At 38.5% G+C, this 19053-nt stretch overlaps 2 protein-coding genes across 2 annotated transcripts; both read right to left on the bottom strand.

Moving 5' to 3' along the window:
* Nucleotides 1–2332: 2332 nt before the first annotated feature.
* Nucleotides 2333–10124, bottom strand: LOC311257257 (caspase-3-like). Its single transcript, XM_084352793.1, has 7 exons — nt 9984–10124; nt 6699–6776; nt 5745–5893; nt 4316–4444; nt 3850–4025; nt 3135–3252; nt 2333–2965 (listed from the first exon to the last, which is right to left on the bottom strand). Exons 2-7 carry the CDS (start codon nt 6770–6772, stop codon nt 2730–2732), a joined length of 882 nt encoding a protein of 293 aa, XP_084208919.1. The 5' UTR covers nt 6773–6776; nt 9984–10124; the 3' UTR covers nt 2333–2729.
* Nucleotides 10125–10374: 250 nt separating this feature from the next.
* On the bottom strand, nt 10375–18828 carry cenpu (centromere protein U). The gene is made up of 13 exons (XM_084352965.1): nt 18750–18828; nt 18001–18055; nt 17686–17773; nt 17107–17260; nt 15489–15573; nt 15275–15361; nt 15077–15167; nt 14357–14477; nt 13958–14036; nt 12897–12944; nt 11254–11315; nt 10894–11050; nt 10375–10698 (listed from the first exon to the last, which is right to left on the bottom strand). The coding sequence occupies exons 1-13, from the start codon at nt 18761–18763 to the stop codon at nt 10573–10575; spliced, it is 1167 nt and encodes a 388-aa protein (XP_084209091.1). The 5' UTR covers nt 18764–18828; the 3' UTR covers nt 10375–10572.
* Nucleotides 18829–19053: the final 225 nt, after the last annotated feature.

Genomic DNA, 19053 nt, shown 5'->3' on the forward strand with positions numbered 1-19053 from the left:
AAAAATACATATTTCTTAGTTTGTATTCTTACCTCGTTAATATTGTTAATATAAAAACACTGAGTTTGAATTGTTTCCTCTACAAACTACATAGTGCCCCTTTAAAGCCAATGTTATATTAGACTGACTTGTATATTTGTAAATGATATCCCAACGAATATTATGAATGACCATGAATTATGAATTTATTTCACTTAATGTGTCCACTTTAAAATAAAAACACAGACATTAACAAGATAATAACAAAGACCTTCATTTTCGGATGAAGTACCAGTATGATTATGAAATCTCTGCCTCTGTCTGTGGCCCTTTCTGTTTACACCAAAGAGAAAACTGATTTTGAAAAATAGAGGAACAGAAAATAGGATGTCTGATGAGCAGTGTTATTTACTACCTACACACTTAAGGCATGCAGACTGTGCGAGGAGGCAGTTTTAAAAGTCATACAGGGTCATGTCACAGCCCTGTGGGCCAGCAGAGATCTGCCTAAAGTCTGGGTTATCTTTTCCTGACACTCACACACAGACACACATATGCTGCAGCTGAGACTGGGGAGGGGTCCGATAAACTACAAGAGAAATTAATACTTTTACCAGCAAGGCTGCCGAAAACAAAAGCAGACATGTGGACAGAGGGGAATATAGATAGTCAGTCAAACTCTGCATCATACATATAATGTGTAGTATAATTATGGGGGGGTTAAACCAAACCTTGTTTGAATTATTGAGATACAGAGAAACAAGAGTGACAGCTGGAATCAAATGTGGTTTTGAAGAGAACCTTACTGACCATTATTTTAACAGTTCCAAGTAGTCCCATCAGTGTATCAAGGGTTAACTTCAGCAGGATTTCAGTTCCTGGTAGTGTATATTTAAAAGACTGCTGATTCATTAAAGGCCCTCAGAACTTCACTGCATGTTTCTCTGGCTTCCTCTAGTGGTTACATGTCCACATACCAGCATTAACTTACAAAACACCCCTCATAAACTGTTAATCATTCATATAAACACATCATCACATCATTACACAACAGGCTCAGTTACCAGAAAGAAACTCTAGGTAGTGTGTAGATAATTTAGTCCTGAGTTTGCAATTAAACCATCTCATTTTTTCCCTAAAAAATCAGACCTGGGAAATGTCTGTGATGCACAGTGTCTTTACCTGCAATAGATTGTATATCTCGAAGGTCTCCATTTGTCAATAGTAGGCTAAATTGTTGACCAGGAAAGCAGCCCTGCAAGAGACTGCAACATTGAAAAGTCTTGCTGCTGCTTCAGTTCACTGAATCTTTGATAATGCTGCCACCTTCTGGTACAGATTTTGTCCACAAATCATTAAAAGTAAGCTTCAGATTGCTAAAAACAAGCGCTTAAGGATTGTTTCTAAGTAACCTCTCTGTACACACTTGGACCCCGTGTGTTTTCAAAAGAGGTCTTACAGTGGAGAGAAGAATATCTCTCATTAAAGGTGCTATATGTAAGAATTGTCCACCTGTCAAATTCATTCTCAAAACAAACGGAGCAACATATCACCAGTGTAACCACTGTCGCTGCTGTTAGCCAGTTAGCCTCTTAGCTCATTTAGCTGTGCAGCTAGCGGTCCAGACTGACGCTCGGAGCACCAGGAGAGTGTTTGCACTGCTAGCACAGGAGATTTGGACCGGGACAAGATAGGGCTAGCTGGTTAGCATGCTAACTTAAGTAGATATTTCTGCAACACAATTCATACACGTAGTAATGTATAATGTTATGTCAGTTTGTTTATTCAGTTTATTAAGTCATGAAAGTTTATTTAGTTAAGACATAAATATCAATGAAGATCTTTCTCTTCTGATTACATTTTTTTCCCCAAAACTACAAAGTGCACCTTTAATGTTACATGATTATTTTAATGCTCATTAATTTAGTTAGGTACAGTGTATGTTTTCGCTGATCTATTTAGATTTCAGTATTCATACACTGTTGGTTAGTCATGTATTTATAGGTATAGATGTAGTTAACATTGTTTATGTTTAAAAAGTGAATGAATAAATAAACAGAAATATTGAAATAAAGGTTTAGATCTGAGATTCTTTTGTTGTAAATATCTTACAATGTACGTTAGACATTGTTTCATGTTAATTATTTAATGCAGGCAGTTAATGCAGCCTTAAAAACAATCAAAAAAAAAAGACAAAATCCAAGATGATAAATAGTCTCATTTCATGATAACAATATAACATCAGTATATTGCATTGTCGTATTTTATGGTCAAGTGTTTTTGGTGATTTTTTTCCCCATGTGATGACCTCATTAGAAGACTCTTAATAATATAGAAAGACACATTCACAGTGAACTATTTGTGCTTGTGCATTTATTGCATTTAAAGACAAAGTGCATCCGGTAAAGTAGCTGTTTATGTTGTAAATATACGGTATTATGTATATGTAGTTACTCCACATGCAGTAAGGTTTCCACATTTCCACATTCACTGAAACCATTGAAAATAAATCTCCCTTTATGCAGCCTTTAGTGTTCTGCAACAAATGATGATCAACTACAGACTTATAACTGCTTCAGGTTTTCCAGATAGCCCCAGCACTAAAACCATATCATTAAAAAGTGATCAGGCTCAACATTAATTAGTAGAAATCAATGGATATGAAATCAGTAATACTATCACAGCCACTTTTGAATGTTTCCCACAGGTAGGTAGTTTCTTGTAGCTAAAAGTAGTCTTAATCTTTAATCTTAAATCTTTTTGGGAAAGTAGAAGTCTTTGGTCAGCATTGAGACGATACAGGGGATCTGCTTCTTGGCACTAAATCCAGGTAGGTTGGAGGCAGACTCAAAGCTTAGCGCCACCCTGCGGTTGACTCGGGTCATGATCTGCATCAGCTCCAGCTCTCCATGGTGACGCTGCAACATGTCACACAGCGACTGCATGAACCAGGAGCCGTTCGCTGTGTTTCTCCATGAGTAGTAGCCTGCAGGAAAATTCACTGTGTTAACACTCTTACAAAAAGGGCATATAGTGATACAGTGTATTACCATTTCATTATGAACAAACATCATGTACAGTAAGTCAGATTTCAGTAAGTCAGTTAAAGGCAGAAATATTGACAGGACAAAAAGTCTCTCTCTTTTTCTTTTTACCTGGAGCAGTAGAATAAGCATATAGGAAATCTGCCTCCACAGGAATCCTCTCTGCTGTTGGCTCTACAGCTACACTATCACACTCGACGCCATCATCCAGAGCTGAACCACGGCACGCCTGGAAAGGACAGGAAATCCAGGCATATGTACATTAACTGTGATCATCTTTTATGGCAGTACTGAGACTCTGTAGCACAGAATCATTATTTTTGCACTTGAACATAAAATGTTCAACTCCTTTCTTTCAAACCCTGGCATCAAATAGTATACACGTGAGATTTGACTGTTGAGTCAACATTGGCCCTTTAAACACAATCAGTTACAAGAGAAGCTGCCACCACCTTATTTTATGCTTTTGGCTATAAAACAACACATAAGTAATTGTAAACAAGTGTAAGGGTTAAGTGCAGTAAAGATTACTTTACACTGAGTCAACTAACACACATAAAACATGGATTAACAACAAGAACATTTTAAAACAATCAAATCCAGGCAATATTAACTGTCGAGAAGACACAAACAAATGCTTTCTGCTAGTCAGTTTTCATGACATTAGATTTATTACATTCGATTGTGATTATATTCTTAGTTTCAGTTGATTAAACACCATTTCTGCCTAAAGATCCCCCCAAATCCTAAACACAGGACCTTAAAGACAAGGTTTGTGTACAATATCACAAGTCTATGTGTGTTAATGTGGGTATATTTAACTGACCTGTATGAAGAAGAGTTTCGGTTTCCCCACCAGACTCTTGCAGCAATCTCCTTTAAAGAACTGTGTCAGGTTTTCAAACTTTTCAAGGCCGTCAGTTCCATATATGATCCCCTCGTCTCCATGACTTAGCAACACACATGCAAATGATGCACTGTCACTGTGGTCCTCCTGGGACACTAGAGACACACAAGGAGGACAGTGCTGATATTGAGCATCAAGCAGTTGTACTTCTCATAATGAAAGAACCTACAAGTCTGGCATAGCAAGAACAATTTTCAAAACTTTGAAAATTAAAGAGACACTCAGACGTTTCCATGCTCCTATGGTCTGTATGAATGCAGCAGATATACCTGATGAGTAATTATTAAGAACCAACACTGGACCATTTAAATAAAGAGTTAACATGAACATGATCACTCTCAGTGGCTACCTCGAATTAATGAAAAACGGAAAAACTTTCAGTTACCACTAGACATCAGTTGTTTCATCTGTCCCACAGTCTGATCATTGAAGAATTTGATCTTGTAACCCAGATCAGTGAAGACCTTCATAGCAGCAGCAGCATCGACATCCGTCCCGTTTCGATAACTCATATCTAGAGAGGAACACAAACACAGAAGTGCGGCAGGCTTTAAATGTCAGCTTTTATAAGATAGTCCACAGAACCGGGATGTGAGCTCTCGAGACCTGTCTCTCAGATTCATACAACGTAAACTGAACTTACACTTCTTCTTGGTGAAACTTTAAAGCTAAGCAGTTAAGACTGCACACTGCAATTAGACTTATTTTACTGTGAATGTAAAGGTCAACAAGTCATTGTTTTCAAGCCCTCACACCTGTCATTCACATTTTGAAATTCTTCTTTAAAAAGCTACATGGTAACAAGTGTGGTATAACCAACATATTTTAATTAGAATGTACCACATTAAGGTTATATGGTCGCATTTGAATAATTGAGTTAAGTATTTTGCCAGTCAATTAAGAAAACTATTTAACACTAGTCACCAGGTGGCAGAAGGGTACTGAACAGCAGCTTGAGTTTCCTCACCTGCAAAACCTGTATAAATGCAGAGTGTGTGTGTGTGTGTGTGTGTGTGTGTGTGTGTGTGTGTGTGTGTGTGTGTGTGTGTGTTGCAGCACACACACCATTTGAAATGTACCGCAAACTTTGATGAATTTTCTATTTAGAATTGTAATCATGACAACCCTAGTAAACATTGTGGATAACAGACAAGGACATGTTTATTGTGGCACTGCTATGTTAATTCATGAGAACTGGATCTATTTTTTAATCTGTATTTGTGTCTAGTTTTAGCTTCACTAAAACATTATTAAGTGGAGACGTGGAAAGAGTACGTCTGTCGGTTAGGCTTTTTTCCACAGCAGATAATTAGACTTTTCATAGCAGGAAAATAACAAACAGTTAATAACATTAACAATGGCTATATTGTCTCCAAGTGTCCCAGTAGACTATGACAGTGAGGCAGTATGCACAGTGTCAGGACCCTGAAACTGAAGCAGCTAAATGGAATTCAGCCATCATTCATTTTATTATTCACACCTGTGATTTTCCCACTGTGACATGTCAAGATGTCAGCACAGAACTCATAGCATGACGTTAGCAAGTGTTACACCTGTGAACATCGGGCCAACTGCTGTATGATAGGTGGTCTTAAGACACTTAGTACAACTGGATGACGCAATGACATGCATGAGAATAGTTTGTCTACCTTATTGAATTTTCAGAATATTTGTGCAAGTGACCATGAAATGGAATAAAGAGGTATGTGTGTAGCAGTGTGTGTGTGTGTGTGTGTGTGTGTGTGTGTGTGTGTGTGTGTGTGTGTGTGTGTGTGCATGCGCACGCTTGTGTCTTTTTGAATGGATGTATTTACGTGTGCTCGGGTGGAAGTTCTTATTGTTGATAATAAGACAGGTTCCGAGGCTGGGGTAGTCCATCTTGTAGCAGTAAGGGTCAGTGTCTGTTGCTTTACTGCTGCTGATGGGAGCAGAGTCCATTTCCTCATCAGGACGTGATCTGAAACTAGAGGAACTTGTTTAGCAACTTATTTAACATGTCAACAGACTTTTTAACACGAGTTGACAGCTCACGGGTGATGAAACTTGAGAGGCTGGTTTAACACCACATGGAAAATTTGGGGTGATTTATTAAAGTGATGGTATTATAAATGTTTCAATAACTTAATAAAAGTGTGTGGCAATTTTCTTCTTTTTTTGGAATGTAGCTTTTCCACATCTATTGCATCTACAGCTCTTTGAAAATTACCTTCTACGTTACAGAAATCATGTATGCTAATGGCTTATAGCCTACACTGTACTACAGGTACAGGTATTACTTGTTAGATAACAATAACATAATGAAGAAAAATCAAAATGGAAAGAAAATGGCAGCCATCATTCATTAAATATTGGCCTTTAGAAACCTGGGCATCTGATGCAGTATGTATGAAACCTGATCCATGCTTAAACCTGTTACATATTAATCTGATTGATGCTACACATTTTAAAAACCCTGCACATCCCCACAGCTGATTTCATTTATTTTGATTATGTGGTGTGCAGACAGTGTGTGTCTGAAATTTTCCAGATTCTCCGTTTAGCTTTGTTGCACCCGCTATGGTGGGACAAACGAAACGTTTATCTTTCTTAGTGATGTAGAGACCAGTGACCTTATTTAATGACAGCATTGCTCTGCCCACCTTTATTCCCCCTGAACAGAGGTGTAGACAGTCAAGTATGTGAAAACAACTGTGCAGGTGTGCAGGACTTTTAAAGTGAATGGCTGGGTGAGATTAATGACCCTATTTTCAACAATGGACAATATTTACCTCTTCAAAAACTTCAATGCGTCCACTTCGTCCTTTGGACTCTGTGCATCACCGTCACCAAGATGATCTGCCATTTTCCTGCAGACATGGACGTATAAGAAGGATGTAGGAAGGGGAAAAAACACCAACTTGTTCTGAGATTTGCACCTAAAGAAGAAGGCAGGGTCATTACGTCACTGATGCAAGACTGTGGACACAGATGTATTGAAGCCTCTGGGAGATGCACGGAGTGTCAATAAAGTCCGTCGTTAACCTTCTCTGTAAAGTACGTTCTTTCATTTTCTGGAGTCATGTCCTCATTAGAAGTCATGCGACAGAGATATGTTAGGTTTTAATGAGTTTCTCCACGCATCTTCCATAGACTTCAATACAGCTGTCACCACAGTCTGGCCCCAAAGCGAGATTCATTGAACGTAATGACCTTTCCTTCCTTTTTAGGTTTCTTGGTATTCAGGGCCTTGCTCTCAGTCAAAGCAGATGCAGGCTTCATCAAATAACTTTCAATTCCAGTTAAAAGAAACCTTTACTCATTCCAGCCAAAGCAACGTCAACCGTTTTCTACAGTTACACAGTCTATCATGTGGTCTGGAATGAAAGATTTCATATGTTTCTAGGAAATAACAATGACAACTGCAGTATAGCCCAAGAGATACTGGATTGGATACTTAGGAGTCTAAAAAAAAAACCGATTACAATAGATCTTCCAATGGCTCAACAGGTTTTTCACGAGGAAGCAGTTTAGCCATGGCAGTAAACCACCCAAAACAGTACACAAATTAACACTTGATGTATTTTTTTTTAATTCTAAGTGTGGGTCTTTGTTCCATGTGAGGCGGTCCATCTCCCCTCTGCCATTAAAACCCTGTTCTATTTACTGGGACTTAGCCAGTCCTTGAAGAATTTCTTCATACACTTAAACATTTCCTCACTCACTACAACTGGTGTTTAGGCTAAGATCTGTGGACATGTTTCCTCTCAATCAAGTACTACTTTCTTGATAGAAAGATAGTCACGCTAACTCCAATGAAAAACTTTGACAGGGAAGTCTGTGGTTTACCCAACTGTCCAGAACACAATGTTTAATTTTCAGTGATCCGCAGAAATGACATTTCATTTAACCATATTGAGGGTAGCAGCAGGAATTTCAAGTTAATGCACTGTATGATTTACACTTACAGATTACTTAAAACATCTGAGTTGAACCACTGATTCCGATTCCTTACTACAAGGCAGAAACTCGTCGAGTTAAGGGACTTTTGTTATCATTTTTGAGTCAGATAATCTTAAACAGGATCCTTCATTACACAACTGTTTTAAGCAGAAACAAGCTCAAACTCAAGACCAGTAAACCGCGATGGTTTCAAAATAACCACAGTAACCAGCCTACTTCCTCCTGGCATCATTTACAGTGCTGTGAAAAAGTATTTGCCCCTTTTTTGTCACACTTGCATGTTTCAGATCATCAAACAAAGTTTAATATCAGACAAAGATAACCTGAGAAAATACAAAATGCAGTTTTTAAATGATGATTTCATTTAAGGGAAAAAAGCTATCCAAACCAACCTGGCCCTATGTGAAAAAGTAATTGCCGCCACTTGTTAAATCATGAATTAACTGTGATTAACCACATTGTTTGGAATGCTGAGTTCAACTTCACTAGCTCCACCCAGGACTGATTACTGCCAGACCTGTAGCATCAAGAGATCATTTAAATAGAACCTGTCTGACAACATGAAGTAAGCTAAAAGATCTCAAAAAGCAACACATCATGCCCCGATCCAAAGAAATTCAAGAACAGATTAGAAACAAAGTCATTGACAGCCTGGAAAGAGATACAAAGCCATTTCTAAGGCTTTGGGACTCCAGCGAACCACAGTGAGAGCCATTATCCACAAATGGAGAAAACATGGAACAGTGGTGAACCTTCCCAGGAGTGGCAATCCTACCAAAATTACTCCAAGAGCACATCGACAACTCATCCAGGAGGTCACAAAAGAACCCAGAACAACATCTAAAGCACTGCAGGCCTCACTTGCCTCAGTTAAGGTCAGTGTTCATGATTCAACAATAAGAAAGAGACTGGGCAAAAATGACATCCAGGGAGAGATCCAAGGCGAAAACCACTGCTGACCAAAAAGAACACAAAGGCCCATCTCACATCTGCCATAAAACATCTTGATGAACACTTTTGGGAAAATATTCTGTGGACTGACGAGACAAAAGTGGATCTTTTTGGTAGGTGAAAATGAAGGTTTTGGAGTGGCCTAGTCAAAGTCCTGACTCAAATCCGATTGAGATGCTGTGGCATGACCTCAAACAGGCCGTTCATGCTTGAAACACACAGCGATGTGAATGACTCATTGCCAGTTATGCAAACGCTTGATTGCAGCTGTTGCTGCCAAGGGCCAAGTTATTAGGGTTTGGGGGGCAATTACTTTTTCACATAGGGCCAGGCTGGTTTGGATAGCTTTTTTCCCTTAATAAATGAAATCATCATTTAACAACTGCATTTTGTAATTTCTCAGGTTATCTTTGTCTGATGTGTGTGACGAAAAAGCAAAACACTAAAGAAATCTGTAAGGGGGCAAATACTTTTTCACAGCACTGTATAGCATGGTTAAGATCAGGGATGGATTGAGCGAGCTCATATCCCAATATATAAATAATATTACATCATAAAATGTATTTAAAATATTACTATAGTAAATAGCCTACAAGTGTTACAGTTCCGGTAGGACGTGGTGCCATCTCACAGCGAAACTCCAGAGACAAAACGGAAACTATGTACAGCATATGTAGGTCAGGAAAAGAGAAAATGATCCTGGGCTGCTGTTCCTAACTGACACGAGTCACTGGTCGTATCTACGTAATTAAGGCGACGTTAACAAATAACCTACTCTATATGACAGAGAATATAGAAATGACCGTCAAAGCATTGTGCACTAATCTACAATGTTATTTTCCCCAGCGCTTCAAGTCCATGTATGCGAATATGACTTGAAACCTTTTAGTATATGTCAAGACATACTGGGTAAAGTATATTGGCCACCTGCATTAAGTAATTCACAACTGTCTTCGACAGTGACGGGTGAAAAATCATTTGTACGATGCTAAAAGTTCGTTAAAAGTTAACGCTAGTTAGCAAGACTACAACAGCAAACTAGGCTAATGGGAACACCAGTTTTTCAAGTCCTTTCAACTACAACTGACACGACAAAGTCAGCCTGTCAAACTCATGTGTAAATAACAATATTTAAAATATGACTATGTGCAAAATAAACGTACCTTGTTGTGACAGGGTGGTAGATGTATTAGCAGGTAGTCACCACACTCCGAACTACTATCATAAGGAAATGTCAAACTATTCAAAGTACAGCCCTGAAAGTCTTAGCCAATCAGGAACGCTGCTGCCCGAGTGGGCGGGAGGAATAATAACATGTAATGCGCACCTGCATCAGAAGAAGTAGTTAAAAAAGATTAAGAAATTATCTTAACATGTACTGACACGTCATGGTCGGGACTGTACCAGACAGTGTTTGAAGCCTATCAACTACTTGCAGTGTGTCTGCTGTAAACTGACAGAAACATTATGTATGACACACTCTGGAGACTTCACCTCAGATCTTTTACTCTGTTGTCAACAAAAACACACAAAAAACACATGCTGTTATTTTTTGCATTATTTTATTTTTATTTATTTTTTTTTTTTAAATGTATTTACTGAACAGGATTAAGGCAGTATACACAAAGAAATCAGAAAAACAACACAGTCCAAAATGTTATGCTGCTTTCTGTATTAACTTGAAAACTTGCCGCAGCATTAGTATCATTCATAATATATGTACTCTTCAATTTGTGTGTGTGGCATAGCACATTAAATCTGAGTACCATCCTCCTTCAGTCTTTTTTCCAGTTGGTTATTGATTCCTCGCATCTGATGCTCTGCCAACTGAATATGCTTGGCCTCCAATAGCAAGGCTGGCAAGCTGGACGCCCCATACTGGAATGGGAGGAGGAGAGGAAAAGAGGGAGTACGTTACAATGACGTGAAAAGCATCAGCTGTGTAGTGCAACTCGAATAGGATAAAACAATTTGTATTGCTAAAGCTGTACCTATGACCAAGACACACAAATAAGCAGCCAGTATGTACGTCATTATTTCTCAAGTCAGTATTAACATTATCTGTGTGTGTACCGTCTCTTTCTCTTTAGGGTGTTTGTGTCGGTAGTCCAGGTATTGTCTGTTGAGCCCTCTGATGTCATGCAGGAAGGCCTGGCCTCGTCTCAGATCAGCTAATCTGAGTTTAAATTCATCTTTCTCTTTCAGGAGCAACTGCACCTCCCTCTCTGCCCTGACCAAACACACACAGAGCAAAGGTCATTGTGAGTACAACCCGTACAGGAAGTTAGACGTTATAATACGTGATAATTTTTGCTTTCAACAGTAAAAATACACTGTGCTTCTAGCTGTTTTTATACACTAAAACCTTGCAGAATTTTTTGTTTGTGTAAATGACATCTGGCATGTTTGTGCCATGGAAGTGCCTCTCCTCACCTCATCAGCTCATATTTGGCATCCAACAGTTTCTGTGTCTTTTGACGGATCAAAGAACCCACCTGACACAAACAGGACAAAACAGCACAGCACATACATGAAGACCTTTTATCTAGAACAAGAGTCTACAGCCATGCTTAGCAGCTCTGTGAGGTGGATTAGCAGGTACTGTATAATGTTTACCATGCTCACCACCATAGTTTAGTTGGTTAGCATGCTAACATTTGCTTAAAATAGGCAACCTTATTATTGTGTTAAACACTGAGAAAGGGTATATTTAAACCCAAACCACATTTCCCTAATCCATACCAAGTATTTTTGTTGCCTAATTCTAACCAAACAGTGGCAGAAAATGGAAAAGACATGGGAAATATGATTGAACTTTGTGTAAAAAAGTGAACACTATAATAATAATAATAATAATAATAATAATAATAATAATAATATATTCCATATGGGATACAGTCCCTAATCTCCTGGGGGAGAATCATATGGTCTTTAAGTCACTAACTCTAACCTACTCAACCACAAAGGCTTGCTCTGGATACGGTTTTCATTGCTGTTTTGTAAGTTGAAATGATGGTCCTGGAACAACATTCCCCTCTTCTCATTTCTCAGTTTGTAAATCCTTTACTCCTTTCTGCGCCTCCTTTCCTCAGGCTCACCAGCTCTGTGTGTCATGCCTATTTTAAGTCATGGTAGCCGAAGAAACTTCCACGAAGGTTACAGCCGTACATCCTTGCTCATATCTCATTCAGTAAGCCCTCTGTCTCCTCAAGGATTATTTCAGGAATTGAGTCATGTTTTAAGATGGTATGCTGAGATTGATTTCCCGGTCACAGGCAGGACAGAGGAGGGAGGAGATGAGGAGGAACAAAATAGAGAAATGAGAAGAGCCCATTAACTATGGTGTTCCAGGGACAACCCCAACACAAGTCGCAAAGCTCATCTCAACAGCGTGTTTGGTCAGTTGCAATGACTGTCATGGGTCAACATTTATTATGATCTTCTAGGAACAACACCAAATATGGTGATTTAAGATACATAATGGAATTGATATAGTATTGCAAGTATTTGGTTCATCAACCACTGTATTGAACACATTTTCACCTGCTGATTGGGCTGGATGAAGTCCAACTTCCAACTTTTATGGCAATCCATTCCATAGTTGTTGAGACATTTTACTCAAAACCACAAATGTTACAAGAAAAGTCAGAGGACCATTAAAGTCAGCAGGCATCATCCTCTGAGAACCATAAACTTATTTACAACATTTAATCCCAGTTCATCTAATAGTTATGTCAGTCACCACCTACTTTTACTATTATACTGAATCACCAACTATTGTGATTGATCAAAAGTCTAAATTCTGATTCCAGCTTCTTAAATGTGAAAATCTTTTTTTTTTGTTTTTTTACTCCTCTATGACAGTAAACTGAATATCTCTGAGTTGTGGACAACACAAGACATTTGAGGACATCATCATGGGCGTCGGAAAACACTGATCAACATTTTTCACCATTTTCTGACATTTTATTAACCAAACAACTAATCAATGAATCTAGAAAATAATCGACAGATGAATCAACTATAAATATAATCGCTAGTTGCGGACCTAGACTAAAGCTGGTTGCCATAGTTACCTTTGCGTTTTCTCTTTTTAGAACCTTGAGATTCTTGTAAGAGGAGATCTGGAAGAGAAAACACAGCAGAGATTATAAATGTTGGATTTAAGGTCTGATATTAACCAATATCATTCAGTCCTGTTCTGATAGATATATCATAATATGAATGGTCACAATTGTTGTTGACTTGATCAATACCACTCCAGTGTTACTGTCCAATACAGTCCCAACCAATCCCTGGGCGTGTCGGTACATATCAAAAGTCTTACAGGCTTATTTATAGATAAAAGACTTAACAACTCTAAGTTCTCTCTAACAGTTTCTCCAGTATAGTCAAATCACAATTAGCACTTTAGATCAAAAGTTTAAAAAGTTGTTGCAGTTATGTAGTAGATTCTCTAATCAAACACCTTTTGCTTGCCCTGAGTAAGTGCACATACTGTATCAGTTGCTGATAGTTTAATATTAAACTTTTTTCTGGTGAATGAGCAGAACGTCACAAAATGCTTCACAACAAAATTACAGAAAAACAAAACAAAAACAAAGAAACAGAGCAAAAAACATGAAAAAAAACAGCCAGCCAGCAAGCTAGGGGCGAAAAATAGAATATAATATGGCAGACACATTAATCAAAAGCAAGTTTAAATAAATTAGCTGCTTTTTAAATGTGTCAACTGTGTCCACATTACGTAAGTTCAATGGAAGGGAGTACACAGTGTAGGAGTGACTAATTCAAAAGCACAGTCTCCTTTTGTCTTTAGCCTGGTGCGAAGAACAGTTAACAAACCCTGGTCAGTGGACCTCAGAGTCCTACTTGTGGTATAGAGCATTAGGAGCTCTTGAATGTAGGTTGGTGCCTCACCATGCAGAGCTCTAAATGTGATTACCAGGATCTTGAAATGAATTCTGAATTGTATAGGCAACCAGTGAAGACATAAGGATTGATGTTACATGAGATCTTTCAGTGGACTTGGTCAAAACTATGGCATCTCTGCCATTTTGTACAACTTGTAAACAATTTGTGAAAGTTTTGCTTAGACAGAAGAACTACAAATTAAATAGAAGTAGGAAATTCTGACCTTTTCCGAGAGCTGCTCTCTCACATTGGAGGAGAAAGAATCAATGGACTGTTTGGCTGCTGTAGACTCCACAGAGTCCCTGAGAAATAAACACACACACAAGGAATGTGACCACTTCAAACTGCAATAAAATGATTTAAAGTGTGCATGTAAGTAGTTAGTCATTGTGTGGTTACATGACAGGGTTAGATTACAAACTACAAATATTAGCTAGAGGTCTTTGAGAACAACGATTGTTTAAAAGTCTTTCATGGGTCTGAAATGAAGTTGGATCTGGAATCTGGAATAATAAGTTACTGTGAAGTAACGTTCCTTAACAATGATCTTTTATGATGATTAAGTCATTACTTCAGTATATGATTTGTACCCTTATGATAAAGAGTTACAGTCTTGGTTTACCTGTACTGCTCACAGAAGTCAAGGAAAGCATCAAGCACCACCGCCAACTGTGTTCCTCCCTGATGACCACGTCTCCTCTGTTTATCAGTGTGGGCCTTTTCTGCGTCTGCAAATGTGCTGCCTTCATGTGGAACAATTAGGTCTTGGTTACTGAGGTTTATCACATGAACTGTATTTTGTACTGTATAATGAAATACTAAAAACAAAACAAAAGCGTAGGTGCAGGAGCTAGAGCCAAGAGATGGTTATCTTAGTTCAACATAAAGATTGGATTGCGGAAGCAAACAGTTTAGCACCTCCTATCACCCCTAAAGCTGACTAACAAACACATATCTGGTTTGCATAATATGTACTGATGTGGAAAAATGATAAGTTGTGTTTCTTGCCTGGACACCACACAGTTACAGCAAAGGGCAAGGAAACTGGTGCCCAGCCAGGAACTAATGCTCCACATAATCCCCTGTACAAACATTACTTGACGGTTTTACATTTTGTTTTTTGTACGGATTAAACAAATGAGATATAGTAAGTTGATAAGCAAGTTTCACTTTCATATACAGACATGATTGGTATCAATGTTCTACAACTATAGAAAGCGAATAAGAATATTTGCCAAAATGTCGAACTACTTCTTAAAACAGGGTTAAAACATCAGGTCTGAGGTTGAAGTTAACAGTGACGTTTAACTTTGCAGCTTAGCTACCCTCTTTTTTCCCTTACCTGATGAAGACTTTCTAGATTTAGACCTATTGGACGAAGACTTCCTGGTTCTGCCCAAACTTAACACCTTGGCCTTCTTTGGACTCGGGTTCTGAATAAATGAAATAAAGAAAAAGATGAATGTAAACTAAGTAAAACACTTAATCTAGGCCGTATTCTTGTGGATGCTAGACTCCTGACTACAACGGTCTGCCATACCCAACTCGTGTCCTCGTCCACCACCTCTTCATCAGATGACAGGACTCTCCTACGCTTCTGCTGGGTGGTGTCAATGTCAGATTCCTCCTGAAAGAAAGAAGTGAAACAGTACCTCTCCTCGTTTTTTATTCTTTTTGAAAGCTTACATTATTGCCAAAATTGTGGTAAGATACCCTTGTATCTTGTATTGAAAAGTCATTATGTACTTCCTCACCTGTGACTGAAGGTCAGTGGACTTTCCACTTCGTGATTCCCTCTCTCTCTTCACGCTTTTCTTCCTCTGCTGCTTTTTTAACGGACTTGGTTTTTTTTGGGGAAGACAGAAACACCAACACACTTTTACAAAAGATGGACAAGATATGATACAACCACAAAAGCAACACTATTATGTGCTACACCACAGTTTCTTCACACTGCTCCACCTGGACCTGGAACACACTTATGAACAGACACTGGACTTCATGGATGTATTTCATCCAAACTCATACTGGATGTATTACATTTGTATTTGGCATAGAGTAATCCTGTTGGTGGATAACAATACAATTGTTGTATTCTGTATACTGTATATATCTGTAAGTATTTGTATTTCTAAAAAGTGCTGCTCCTTCTCCTCAGTTTTCTTCCATTTATATTTCAGACTTTTTGTGGTCACAACTTTGAGAGTCCATGTGGCCGAGCAAATGTTTTCTGGTGTGGACCTATAAAGCCCACTTTAACTTGGTGTGCTATATTCAGCTGATAACTGTCAAATGAAATTGTCTTGATTTCTAAAACCAAACACCCATGTCTCTAAGGCCACGTAACTATTCACTTCAATATGTGTCTTTTTCATCACTTGTCTCAGGTGCAAGTTATGGATGTATTTATGAATGTGTACACATGTCTATCTGTGAACACATGTTGCATGTGTACATAGGCCTCTATTCATGAATGTTAAAGAATATTTACTTATTTTTCAAATGAGTTTATCTACATTTTTCTATACACCCTTAAAGGGGCTCCGTGGAACTTCTGTGTTGTGCTGGACGCTGGTCGTTAGTTGATATTAGCTCCTCCATTTCTAAACTAACATTAGCTACTGTCACTCTCTGTTTGCAGAGCAGAGAGAGGCACTGAGAGGCATTCGAGAACAAGAATAAAGTCACATCCTTTGGACTGTCGCAGAAAATCCACAGTCCAGCAGCAATAAAGGTGCAATATGTCAGAATTGCCAACATGTCAAATTAATACTCCAATCAAATGGGGGCAACATGTCACCAGAGTAACTGCTAACTGCTGATTACTGTGGCTGTTGTAAGCTAGTTAGCTAGGTTAGCAGTGCAGCTGGAGGTCCCATCAGCTGACGAAAGTTGCTCAGAGCACCAGGGGAGTGTTGGTGTTTGAACCACTGGCACAGAGGCTTTGGACTACCAGAGGGGTTTAGGCTGGGGGTGGGACAGGACCCATGCTTTGGGCTAGCTGGTACACATGCTACCTTTTATAGACTTTTTTGACATAACATCAAATGTCTCAAATGATAATTATAGTTAATTTCTTAATGTTTTAAACTAAAATTCCTAAATATTGCACCTTTAATACAACTTAAACACAGCGTCCACAGGCTTATGCAGGCAACTGAGAGTGACCGCCAAGGTCACATTTTCTATGTCATGTTACAATCTACTACGGCCGATAAAGTGATTAATGCATGTAAATTGCTACGAATTGTTACACAGAGCCACTTTAATCTCTTATACCTTTGTTTTTACTCTTGTGCAATTCACATTCACATACTACAATGGTGTCAATGTGGACAGTAAACAGTAGTAAACATAGTCCTTTGACCTTACCTGGCTTTGACCTTTTGACCTCCAGTACTTCTCTTCTTCTTCTCCGCTTCCTTCTCAGCAGTGTCCTTTCTCATGGCTTTTCCTTTGTTTACCCGTTCCTCTTCCTCTGGGATGTTTAGATCTTCCTCCAAGGCGGTACTGTGCAGAGGTTTATCTAAACAACACAAGAGTTCTATTGTCAGCACAAGATAAGTGGTTTGCTGTAATGCTACACTCACACATTTTTTTGTTTTTGCCAATGTCTCTGTGAAATCTGCTTGAACAAGAGCTGCAGTAAAATAATGCAGATTGACCGTCAAAACTGTGACACAAGATAGGAGTAGATAAAAATAAATACAATACAATACATTACTGATCCACTTGTAAAAGTATCATTGTGCATTATTGATTTAATTAAAGATGAGCTATAACTCTACCCTCCAATTACATCAAATAGTTGCAGTGTGTGCATTTGGCTTCGATAATCTATTTTATTATTTTTAAAGGTGTTATATTTGAACGGTTTATGCTTTGTCAGAAAGTTTAAAGACACAATGTCACTGACATGGGTAAAGATAAAGCACTACAGTGGAAACTCACCATAATTTTGCTGCAGTCCCTCCAGGAAGCTAACTTTATTTATAGCAGACAGGTCGGGAGAATCCATATTACTTATCCGTGATTGTTTCTGGATTATGACACAAGAGACAACAACTAAACTCCAATTCCATAATTCACAGTAAATCAAGCTAGACATAAACATCAACATGTTGCATGGTAATACCCTCTTCTTGTGTTTTGCTGAGAAAAATATATACAGTTGACAAAGGGATGGGCCAGTTTCATCCATTTTCAAAAGTACCAATTTGCATCAAATAATAGATTATATACTACAGTGACCACTGACCAACTCACTTCAGTGTTATGTTGTGGCTCTTTGCGCAGTTTGGCTGCTCTGCCCTTTTTGGTACTGTGGAAACAGAGAAGACAGGAGACGTTTCATTATTATCAGTCTCAATATTTGTGCCACCAGCACCAGCAGCACCAGGTGACAGCTTATGGCTCTGCCTCTGCCTCACCGCTGAAGTCACACCCATCAGCTCCAGCCAGGCAGGAGTTTGACGCTGACCTCAGGAGAAGTTGTGTCGTTAGCTATTATGTGGCAAACTTTAGTAATGTACGTTATTTACTGCAAAGCTAATGGCGTTACAAAAGTGACAGGGTACCTTTTTAGTTGTTAACAGCTCTTCTATCATTCGGTATGTTTCTATCACCACCAACACATGGGCATGTTTTTTTTGTATTTTGTTCAGATAAGCTAGTTTGACTATTTTTCTCCCACATATCTTCTGCCAAATTAGCTAACATTACAGTAGCTAACGTTACTAATGGCGGTTGCGAACAGCACCAATCAAATCATTTGTGAATGAACTTAGCAGTACAGAATTTGGCCAATGTTTAACGCATATTCAGCTTTTGTTACTTTTCTTATTTTACTCATTCATTTCAAATGTGCAAGTTAACGTTACAATATAACAGTGGACAAGCAGGGCAGCGTTACATCTTCAAATTTCTAAACAAACATACGAGAGACGTGTCTTTAACACATTTACGGGCTCAGATTTTGGCTGCATTATAACGTTTAATTAACTTATAGTTCTCACCTCATTTTGGACATCGGCAGCTTACAAATGTATGTAAACACTAGTGGTTCAAACCAGGCTCGAACTGAAACTGCTTCCCGCAAAACGCTTGAAGTCGGACTGTACCATTCTACATAAACAGGGGTGAAATCTGGAGCAGTTATTTACAACTAAAAAGGACACAGCTCAAAACGTACATTTATTTGGGACAAAAAATACAACACATTTTACGTAACTTCACAGTGATGTAATACGGGTACGGTTTACGTAAAATTAACATTTCTACTGAAAATGTGTGAAAAATATCTTCCCTAAGCAGCTTCGC

This window comes from Pagrus pagrus, assembly GCF_965226575.1.
Source record: "Pagrus pagrus genome assembly, chromosome: 5".
NCBI lineage: Eukaryota > Metazoa > Chordata > Actinopteri > Spariformes > Sparidae > Pagrus > Pagrus pagrus.

Bases quoted from the DNA above. Each gene is read 5' to 3' on its own strand.
- LOC311257257 (XM_084352793.1), bottom strand. From the start codon at position 6,772: ATGGCAGATCATCTTGGTGACGGTGATGCACAGAGTCCAAAGGACGAA. The intron at 4,445-5,744 runs GTAAATACATCC...GTTCCTCTCTAG, and splicing joins GAACTTCCACCCGAGCACAC to ATATGAGTTATCGAAACGGG. The intron at 4,026-4,315 runs GTAACTGAAAGT...GTGTGTCTCTAG, and splicing joins GAAACAACTGATGTCTAGTG to TGTCCCAGGAGGACCACAGT.
- cenpu (XM_084352965.1), bottom strand. The intron at 17,774-18,000 runs GTGAGTTGGTCA...GTCATAATCCAG, and splicing joins AGCCACAACATAACACTGAA to AAACAATCACGGATAAGTAA. The intron at 12,945-13,957 runs GTCAGAATTTCC...TTTCTCTTCCAG, and splicing joins GAGAGCAGCTCTCGGAAAAG to ATCTCCTCTTACAAGAATCT.